Below are 11,054 nucleotides of genomic sequence, written 5' to 3' on the forward strand. Positions count from 1 at the left end.
CCTCCATCTCCTTTCACTGGCAATCCTGTATCACTTCAGCAGTGGAGAAGTAGTAATCATGGCGTGAGCGACCCTGGGAGCATACAGTGCTAGTCTTACTCCATTGCTGTGCTTAGCCCATGGAGCAGTCCAGTGAACAACAAAACAAGGAGGAAACCACAAATCAGGGCATGTGGCAAAGCTAACCAGATTGCTGTACTGCCACTGCCTTTCTGCATTTAAATGTACAAACTCCAGTTTTTCCCATTCCTTAGTGCTCAGTAGGCACTTAGTGGTGTGTTTGAATGTACGTTGCTTCTGGGTACCTACCCATGTAACTATCCAGAGAAGACCATGCCATGCCAGGCCACAACAGCTGCATGTGAACAGAGCATACACATACACATACGTCACGGGTTTCGGTCTCTATTCCCCTGTTGCAATGTCTCAGCATGCAGGCACTAGGACAGTCATGTCAGTAGTCATATTTCCAGTCTCCAAATGCAGCAGGACCTACGCAGTAAGGTAGTAATGCCAAGATTAACACCTCCTGTTTTTGAATGCATCAGAATCCACACACCAGGATACCGGTGCCAAGATTAACACTCCCAGCCTCTGAGCACATCACAATTCACATACCAGGATACATGTGCCAAATTTAATGCTCTGAGCTCCCAGTGAAGGAAGATTCATGCTCGTAGCCACAGTGCCACGGGTTCCGCTCACGAGCATGTTCCAGCTATCCCTCATGAACTGTGGCAGAGAGAAATAAACGTGCAGACAGATGGTTTTGGTCTTGGCATCTTGCTTTTGGCGTGAAAGTCCCCGTCCTGTTTTCCTGCTGCAGGTTATTGGCCACACTCCAAGAAATGAGAATCTCCCCCAGGTTGGCAGCATGGCACCCAGCCCAGCCTCATCAGGAACCCCAGCTTCCTTTCAGGGACCCCCGAGCATGATGGACACTGAAACAGATGAGTACATGGATTATACTGGCTGTAGCCCTGGGGGTATCTCCTCTGAATCTTCCAATATGGACCGCAGCTGCTCCAGCACTCCAGTGGGCAATGAAAGTACATCAGCAGGTAAGAGAGAAGCGGAGGGGGGTGAAATGGATCACCAGTTGCCTGCTCTCTTGGGAGATAAACTCATGAAGAGAGGCCAAAGGACAACTGCACCTTAAAATATAAACTGTACCAGCTTCACTCGTACTAACCTAGCTCCCTCCATCATTTGTGATAAGAGATCCATCAAAATGTGCACCTCAAGTATTCATGAACTAACAGCATATATTTTTTTCTCCCTTGAAGAGAGGTTTTTATCCTGTGTCTTGGAGTTGGATCTATTTTAATAACCAATTTAAAAAAACAAAAGTTGTGGGCCTGTTCTGTACTTGGCATTTCCCCTGGTATCTTTTCATATTTCCTTGTGCAGCATCTGAAGTCAGGCACTTTCCTATACTATTGAGGTACAGAAAGACTGTACAATAGCAAATACTATACACACAGGGGAAAAAACCTACCACATCTTCAGAAATCAACATATAAAAGCAGCTCACTGAGCTCCCTTCCTCATGCAGAAACTCTTGTTCCACTTTGTGTAGTGTTGCATGGAGGAGACCTCCATCATCCCCTCTTTTTGGAAGTAAGTTTCTGCCATTGTTTCCTGTTTGACATGATAATGTGTAGCCATCTCCCACTGCCCTGTATTACAGGGTTATCTTTTCAGTAGTCAGGTATCTTTCCTGAATTCTGTTATCATCTAGTGGTGATCCAGGGATCTCTTAGCTGTCCCCTTCCCAGGGTTAAATGTTACATTCTAGATAGGCTGCCTCACTGAGTTTGCTTTAATTTCGTACACATTTTCCTACTTTTCTTTCCCACACCAGTTAGATGAAGGTTATCATATAGCACATCTAACCATACGTTGTATGAACGCTGCTGGGTCATGACAGTGGTTGCCCCATGACATTAAAGCTCCTCCAAAGAGTTCTGGTGGTTCCTGGCACTCTCTCCTTTGTCAGTACACCGTCTGGCCCAAGTCACGCTTCCTAGGAAATGGCCCCCCCACTGCTATCCAGGTAGCGAGGAACTCCACCCACCCAAAGTGTTAAGACCACCCTTACAGCTATTGGTTGGTACAAGCTGGCACCATGTAGATGAACAAGGACCAAACAAGCAGGAATTTCTGCATGAAAGCCTGTGGCTCTTCCCCCATGCCACTAAAGCCACCTTACCTTCTGCAGAGACAACCCTCCTCTTCCTGATGCTGTCAGTTCCTCGCCTTCTGTTTCTTCTCTGTTATAGTTCTGTTTCATACATTTGTGAATGTATTTTCCATTTTCATCATATTGCTTCTGCTCTTGGGTTCTCATTTCAGTTCTTTTGTTTTTTGTTTTGTTTTGGTTTTGTTGTTTTGGTTTTTTTTTTCCTTTTTTTTCTGCTTTTTTTCTCTCCACGTTCTCCAGGCTGCCTGGTTCCTTCTACTGCTACTGCTGCTGCCGATGATGCTACCCACAATGCACCACAACCTCAACCACCATCTCTGCCTCCATCTTTCTCACAAGCCCTGCTTAGGTCTCCCCTTCCCACCCTCCCCTATCTTTTCTCTCCATCTTGTCTCTCATACTCTCTGCTCAGTGCCACTCTTGGATCCAGCAGAGGCATTGTCATGCCTGCCGCCAGCACCACTGGGTTTTCGCCCATCATTGCCACTCCAACTCCAGTAAAAAGTGACGTTCCCTTAGTTCAGGATGCAGCAGGTAACACTTCTTTGCTTTCTCTCTTAGTGTCCTGTGCCCACCTCCTTCCCCACTCACCCTGGCCACTTTTTTTTCTCTGCACCTTTGGGTCAGTAAAAAAAAGCATACGACACTCTTGTGTCTTATTTAATTTAATTTTATCCGAGGGCCCATCCATGCCTACTCCTTTTGTCTGCTGACACAGTAACCACACCTACAAAGGGTAACCAAAACCACAGCAAATCATTGAGAGACATTTGGATACCTGAAGGCAATTTCCACCAATTCCAAACTATGAGAAAAATCTAACAAAATCCATAGTTAAAATGCACTTTCAGCCTCTTGATAACAAGCAGGGTGGCCACAAAGCAAACTTTTGCTCATGTAGCATTAATGGGACTTGGAATTCTTGTTTAGATCTTCCAGGCCACCCAAGCCAGTGCCTACCATAGTCTGCTGCACACATCTCAGCAGGTAAATGTCTGACAAGGTACTCAGTTCCCGTGTTTTTATAGATCTTGTAAGCTTCACTGCTTCCTATTCATATACGAAGCCATAAAATTCGGGGCTGTTTTCCCCAGCACCAGTAACAGAGTGAAGTACAGTCAGTGTCACTACAATGACATCATCAGACAGCTCAGGCTGTTTCTCACACTCGCTGTTATTTACATCTGCTCTTAACAGCTGCAGAAAATACATCTAGATTATTAGTTTTAAGCTGCCACGTTTCCCATGTGTGACTAAGATCAGAGATGTCTCAGGCTGGAGATTCTCATTCCAGCTGGGAATGTTTTTCAGGGTGTGTCTCAGTTTTGGCTTCTTTTCCCAACTCCCAGCTCTTTTCTAGTTAATTAAAGGCATATTTGTGCTTAAAGTTCACACTTAAGAGGATTCTGGCAGCCTACAAATGTCCCAGTCATTCTTCCTGCCCGTTTTAGTAATGCGCAAATCCAAGGTAAATGGTTGGGAGTATGGCTGGAGGACCAACTCCACTGGGAAGTTCACAGGTTTTTCTCATGGGACTTGGCAGGAGAAGGATCCTTGCCTTGTCCGGAGGAGTGTGTTCCAACGAACAAAATTCACAAGAAACTACATTTTTGCTGCTTCTTTTTTTAACTGATTTGCATGCAACCTGAAACATCTTAACCTTGTGCTGTGCTTTCCTCTAATTATATATTTTTAAGTTTCTTTTCTTTTTACCTTTGTATAGTTTCATGAATGTTCACATTATTAGTAGTTGAAAAGACAAGCTTATGGCATGCACTTACCATTGAGATACATCTGTCGAGGCTTGTAATCTTCAGTTGGGTGCTAGGGACTGAACGTTGTCTGGTGGCTAAAGGCGGAGAGCATATCAGGTTGTCACCTCTTCCATACCCTTGCTCTGAAACTTTGCCTGTATGAGAAAACAAAATTGGTTTAACTAAAGGTTTAAGCACATCTGTTTGAACTGTTGTAAAAGCTGGGCAGATACATTGAGTTTAAAACAGGTAAAATCTAAATTCCACTTATTTCCCAGATTTCCCATCCAGAGTGTTTCCCCTAAGATGGCTTATCCCGTATTCCTGTCTGAAGGCAGACAAGATGAGCATTCATACTAATGATAAAAGACTTGATGGTTTGGCTGTAGTTTTTTTTAAATGAAGGAGTAAGGAGTTGATCTGGATAGCAGCGATTTGTCCAGGCAACGATGCACTTACGCTAGTCGCCTGGAAGCGGAGAACGAGATTTTACAATACCAGATGTTTGGGGGGGAGCAGAGAGTAATTGGTCACAGATTCTATAGCTAAGAGCTTGCTAATTTAAAATCTACAGTGACAGAAAGTTATTCTTTCATTGGTAGCTGGTTAAATTAGCCGTAACGTGCAGTTTCCACCAGCTACATGTCACTAAGATGGTCTCACCATGGGTGCCCCAAGCTGGTGTCCCTATTTGCAGTCTGAGCAAAAGCGCCATGTCACAAATGGCTGTGGAAAAATCTTTTGTTCTTTGCTTATCCTGCAGTCTGTATAGCCCAGGCACATGAACCATGCGGGAGATGAGGTTGCTGCTACCGTTTCCATTAACTTGTATCTTGCAATACAGTGCCAGTTTAACTTTTGGAGACTTCCTTCAGTGATCGCCACCTTCTTTTAAAGGGTTGTCATTTCAAGGGCCAGAGATGGCAAACATAGCATTCATCACTTTTAAAACCTTCTTACCAGCCAGAAAAAAAAATAATTCTACAACAAACAGATGACTGTTTCTTCAGTCTCCTAGACAAGGATGCAGGCTGCTCTGGATTCTCAGGCCCCAGGCACTGCATGTCACAAATCATGCCTCTTTTTAAGAGGATGGCAGTTTCAGCATGAAGAGAGGCAAAAAAAAAAAAAGTATGTTTTAGTTGCAAGCTATAATTTCCAATTACACTCACAATTCTGCACCTGGTGAGAAATTCTTGCCTCCAACCTTGTCTGTGCTGCATGTTGATACTGGAGATTGTGGTTTGATTCTGGAAATAGCAAGCAGAGAAGAAAAAAAAGTTAATAGATATAATGAGGTCGAGTCCTTGATGTCAGCTTGATCCTAGGGGACGTGAGCACTAGCCAGTTACGCTGGCCCTGCGAATGAAAGTGGAAGATAGATGAGGGCTCTTTATTTACTAGGGGCATCATGTGATTTTTGAGACCCAAGGGAAAGCTGTAGAACTGGTATTTTCTCTCAGAGTCCACTGGCTAGTGATGATGAGAATTAGCCCCATTGAACATCTGTCCATCTGTCTTTCTAAGTGCACTCATCGTAATATGTAGGCTCATTACAGTGAGGGATGTTGCAGTCTCCTGGCCAAAGTCCATCCTATTTCTATAAATTCCCCCCCTTGCAGTTTTAATCATGCATGGGATCTTCCCTCACTTCCTGCCTGTCCTTGGCAATTGTAGTGTATCACAAGAGCCTGGATAGGGGAAAATAGTATACACGTACCAGTTTTCAGCATGCTTAAACTCCTTTACCACTTCAACCCCAGTGAACTATAGTAAAACACCTCACCTTGGATTGGAACAAGCCGGCTCCTCTGTATTAAAGTCTGATTTGAGGAAAATAGAACTAGAGAGTAACTAAGCAGCAGGAGAAACTGAGAGTAGCAAAACAGAGAAGCAACAGTTAGCGTTTGGACAATATCAATATACAAGAGCAGCAATTGGAGGCAAGGTGGGATATGCTGAAAATTGAGGAAGCCATGTCCAGCAGGCATCAGCCAGCTCACCATCCCAGAGTTCAGGCTTACTTAGAGCTTGAGGGATGAGCTGCTGGGTGGGAACAGTTGCAGCATTGTGTCTTGGCAAATACAGAGCTTGCCAGGACGGTTAGGAGATGAAGAGAGACCTGGCTGTCAGCAACACCACTCTTCGCTTTTTCTCCTCAGGGAATACCATCACTATGCCAACTGCCTCGGGGGCCAAAAAGCGTTTCTGGATTATTGAGGACATGTCCCCATTTGGCAAGCGCCGCAAGACCGCATCCTCACGCAAGATGCTGGATGAAGGGATGATGCTGGAGGGATTTCGGCGCTATGACCTCTACGAGGACTGCAAGGACTCCAGCTGCCAATTCTCTCTCAAGGTTACCCACTACCACTGCACGCGGGAGAATTGTGGCTACAAGTTCTGTGGCCGTACCCACATGTATAAGCACGCCCAGCATCATGATCGTGTTGACAACCTGGTATTGGATGATTTCAAACGCTTCAAGTCTTCACTGAGTTGCAACTTCCCAGACTGTCAGTTCTCTGGCAATAGCACACACTTCCACTGTCTGCGTTGTGGCTTCCGCTGCACTGACAGCACTAAGGTGACAGCCCACCGTAAGCACCATGGCAAGCAGGACGTCATCAGCGCTGCTGGCTTCTGCCAGTTCAGCTCAAGCGTGGACTGCGAGGTGCCTGACTGCAAGTACAAACTCAAGTGCTCCCACTTCCATTGCACCTATCCTGGCTGCAAACACACAGTGGTGGGCATGTCACAGATGGACTCACACAAGCGCAAACATGAGAAGCAGGAGCGAGGGGAGCTTCCTGCCATCTCTCCTGGCCCTGAGGGCCTTGCCCACTCCACTCTCGAGTATGACATCCAGAACTCTTCCATCAACCTGGACAGTTCCCTCAACCTCAGCACTGACAACAACAGCTCCCTCTTCTTCCTGCAGAATGCGGCTGGGGTGGGCCTCAATGATTCCCTGGACCTCAGCAAGAAGCAGTCAGAAGCCACTGAAGGTCCATCACCGAGCAGAGCTGGGACCGCACCTCAGGAGAGGGGGGCGGTGGCATCTGGCTCTGGTGATGTGGAGGACGAGGATGACTCTTCCCAAGAGGATGAAGAGGATGAGGAGGAGGAGATGAATGAAGAAGAGGAGGATGATGAAGAGGAGGATGATGATGACGATGATGAGGAGGATGATGAAGAGGAAGACCTGAACACAGATTCTGAAGAATCGCTGCCTGACCCTGAGGGCCTGGCCACTAAAGAAGATGGAGAACCAGAGGAGGCTGCTTCTTCCACAGATCATGGTGATGCTTCCAGGCCACAGGGTGAGCCAGCCCTCACTCCAGCCCCAACTCCTGCTCCAGCTGCTGCCCCAGCCTCTACCGTTGCTCCAGCAGCTTCTCCTTAATCTTAGAGACGACAGCGGCAGTGGTTTGGTTTTGCTCTTACACAGAATTACTAAGAGGACCCCATATGAGGCAAGAACAAAGATTGGGATGGCAAGTGAAAAAACAAACTCCGTGCCACACACACGAGAGAGAGAGGAAGGAAGGAAACCCATGCTCCTCCACAGGCCCCATAAGAGAGACAGGCTCGCAGCAGGACTGGTGCTGCATCACTTCATTCTGCAGATCACAGAACATGGGGGCAGGATGCAGCAAAAAAATACCCTTTTATACGGACATGAACCTTGAGGGTACCAGCTGCTTTTCCTTGCTCCGCGCACGGTGCGTGGGGCCTGTGCCCATCTGGGGACCCTTTGTTATGGGTGGGGCTCTATCCCCCCATTTTTCTTTCTGGGTTTTATTTTTCCATGTTTTCAGTTGTACGATATTAATAATAATCTCCACTTCTTGGAGGGGGGTGGGTGGGAACAACAGGTAATGAATTGTAGAAATATATATTTGTGTGTGTGTCTCTCTCTCTATATATAATGTACACACACACACACATATATAAAATTCAAGGAATTGGTGTCACAAAGACAACTAGCTCAGCTTTTGCCAGTGGGAAGGAGGGGGTGAGGGGTGCGCGCTCGCTCTCTCTCTCTCCACCCCTCCCCCCTTCTTTCTCCAGCATTAAATGAATGGCATCAGACAGCAAGGGTGGGAGTGGGTATTTATTGTCGCATAAATGAGGACGCATTAATGAATGAGCAGGGGTGGGAATGGGACACTCCTCTGTTCTTCCAGATCCTTTTTACTATTAATGATGATAATTTTGAATGCTATTTATATTGTAAAACTTTCTCAGTCTACACTTTCTCTGTAGGACACCTCTCCTCATCCCTGCTGTTCTGCCTGTAGGGATTTAGCTGAAGTAACTTGGGAAGAACACAGCGGGCAGTTCAAGGGTCTGTCACACTGGAGGACTGGGGTTAATCTCCCATCCAGTTCCATCTCATCCCAACCCCCAGGTGCCTCCTCTCTGTGGAGGGTGAGGCGTTTTCGTGGTGCTTCAGTATCCCCATCTCAGGAGGTTGTGAGCTGACACTCTGTCCCACGGTGCAGCACAAAGAGCACTGTGCTCACAGAAGAGCGTCCTAGCCATTAAAGCAGCCGTGAAAATACTACTTGCTCTCTGACCCAAGCAGTCGTACAATGACAGGTATGTCCAAAGTCCCCAAGCCCTAGTCCCCAGCCTTTCACTGGGGATGGGCAAGTCTCTCTTTCTGCATGGACTGATACAGATCTCTGGTGACTTCTGGGAGAGGGTGAAGGCACCACTGAAGAGGGAGGAGAAGGCAGGCAAACATTCGGGATCCCACTGTGGGATGTCCTGCTCAGACCGGGGGTCTCTTTTGCTCAGCACTGGGGCGGGGAGGGGGACAACACTGTTCTGCAGCACCCGTGTAGCTATTGGCCCAGTCATGGTTTTTGCAGCTACAGAACATGAGGCTGCCGCAGCCTATGCAGCACAGAGCACTCAAAGGTGGGGGGAGATGCTAGCTGAGGCCAGGACGTAGTCCACCTAAGAATTAATGCATTTCTGGGTCCATGCTGATAAATTTTGCCAATAGCTTGGGTACTGCATAAGCAAATGCAACTATACTGTGTTGAGACCTGCCACCTCCACAAGCTTGGGCTTTCCCCTGGTTACAAGCTTTTTCCTAGCCTAGTCTGGGAACACACTACAGGATACTGTCCCAGTCTCTGACAGGTGAGACAGTAGCTGTTTGACCCCAAATCCTCACCTGAGTCAGAGAGAGGGCTTGTCTACCTACACCTGGGCTCCAGAAGGACGAGCTGTACGAATTAATTCTGATAAGTTATTTCAATGCCAGATTGTAAGTATACCAGCCTAGCAAAAGGTTCCTTGTGTCTGAAGTTTGTCCCTTTTTTAAAAAAAAAAAACCCTAATTATTTTTCTCTAACATCATGTTGGCGCCCCCTCCCCCCCAACTCCATGAGCACTTCAGCTCCAAGGGATCCCCATAATTTGTTTTCACCCTGAACAGATAAAGGCCTCGAGAAGTTTAGGTTGCTTTTTTTTTTTTTTTTTTTAATTATTTCCCTAAGGAACTGGTGCAGATCAGGTCTGATTTATAAACAAGCAGCTCAGCTGTGTAAATGTGGGGACAGAATGTTCAGATAATGTTTCAAAAGGAAAAGCAAAAAAAAAAAAAAGTTGTACAGTATTTTTCCTGTAAAGGTTATTACTATATATAGAACAAAAGAGAAACCACCTATAAACAAGGCTCAGCTGTGTAAATGTGGGGACAGAATGTTCAGATAATGTTTCAAAAGGAAAAGCAAAAAAAAGTTGTACAGTATTTTTCCTGTAAAGGTTATTACTATATATAGAACAAAAGAGAAACCACACCACGGGGGTGGCAGGGGAGGGGGGCCTTAATGCTACGGTTTGAGGCTGACTTCACACTCCTAGCACTGACCGGAGCTGCACGATTCCGAATTCTAACTTGAATTTTGTAGAGATGAAACAAATGAAAACAAAACAAATGAAATATTGTTATTACTAGTTTGTAGTATATTTAATTCTTTGGAGTTCTTTTCCTCTATCAGCTATTTGTGTGGCTTTTATTTTTATAGGGTTTTATTTTTTTTGTTTGTTTTTGTTTTGTTTGGTATATCCCCTGCCCTCAACTGTGTGTTTTCTAGCACAACCCAATTCTTGAATATAATGAAGCTCACGTTCCTGGGGCAGAGTGAGGGAATGAGGCCCTGGAATTTCTAGAAATGGGATGGGGCAAAAAGATTTTATTTTAACGGCATTTGCTGCAGGTTCTATACTTGTACATTTTTCCCATATTCAAATACTTAGATAGTATGGTGATGGGCTCCAAGAGGAATCCTTGGATGTAACGCAAGCCACATCTTGCAAAACAGATGTGTTTATTTTGTACCACTGAAATCAACATGATGTATATCAGTGACTTTTGTGGGAGCAGGATCGAGCCTACTGCCGCCTTCAAGACAACATCCTGCAAGGTTTACACGAAACCTGCCTGTGAGCGCTGTTAACACTGAAGGCGAGGGGGGAGTCTGGTTTCAGTGGCAAGGCACGGGGCTCACTTGGGCCACTTGTTTCCGTTCAGGATAGACAGGCTGTTTCCCTGCTGTTAGGAGCTGGGAACCTGCACCGGGACGTAGCGGTTTTTTACCTCTCCCCTTTCATATCTCACCAGACTCCACTGACTGAATCACTGCACAACAGTGGGAGAAAGCAGAAGTGTGTGGAGAAAAGGGGTGAAAGATCTACCAGTAGCTCTGCTAACACCAGCCCACTTTGGTTGGCGCTGGGCATAATACATCATCCCAGGAGGCAGCTTTAGGCAGGTGCGACCAGTGCAACTGCACCAGGATCCGCGCTGGAACGGGGCCCTGTTTCACACGTCCTTCTGTGTGACTAAGTGTGCCAGAAGGGCCTGTGTTTATCTATGCACACCATTTTCTCCCCCAAGGCACCCTACTTCTCCCTAACATCTCAGCCTTTCTCCCAAACTTTTATCACCTCTTCTCCGGGAGCTGGCACAGGGAATGAGATTTCTTTCCCAACTACTGCTACTGCTAAATGCGACACCCGAGCAGGGCCTGACCCCCACAGAAGGTCGGATACCCTCACAGGACAGTGGCCACCCT

At 46.3% G+C, this 11,054-nt stretch overlaps 1 protein-coding gene across 5 annotated transcripts in view; it reads left to right on the plus strand.

Annotated features, from left to right (window-relative positions):
• The window catches only part of CASZ1 (castor zinc finger 1), a 247,674-nt gene extending 238,378 nt beyond the window's left edge, over positions 1-9,296 (plus strand). For 3 of the 5 annotated variants that reach the window (XM_009289629.1, XM_009289631.1, XM_009289630.1), the window contains 3 exons: positions 827-1,061; positions 2,444-2,737; positions 6,120-9,296. In XM_009289629.1, coding sequence (XP_009287904.1) covers positions 827-1,061; positions 2,444-2,737; positions 6,120-7,363 — 1,773 coding nt within the window. In that variant the 3' untranslated portion in view covers positions 7,364-9,296. The remainder of the gene's footprint in view (positions 1-826; positions 1,062-2,443; positions 2,738-6,119) is intronic. The other 2 variants (XM_009289632.1, XM_009289633.1) reach the window with 1 other exon arrangement.
• The last annotated feature ends 1,758 nt before the right edge of the window (positions 9,297-11,054 follow it).

Source organism: Aptenodytes forsteri, unplaced genomic scaffold (assembly GCF_000699145.1).
Source record: "Aptenodytes forsteri isolate BGI_AS27 unplaced genomic scaffold, ASM69914v1 Scaffold61, whole genome shotgun sequence".
Lineage (NCBI taxonomy): Eukaryota > Metazoa > Chordata > Aves > Sphenisciformes > Spheniscidae > Aptenodytes > Aptenodytes forsteri.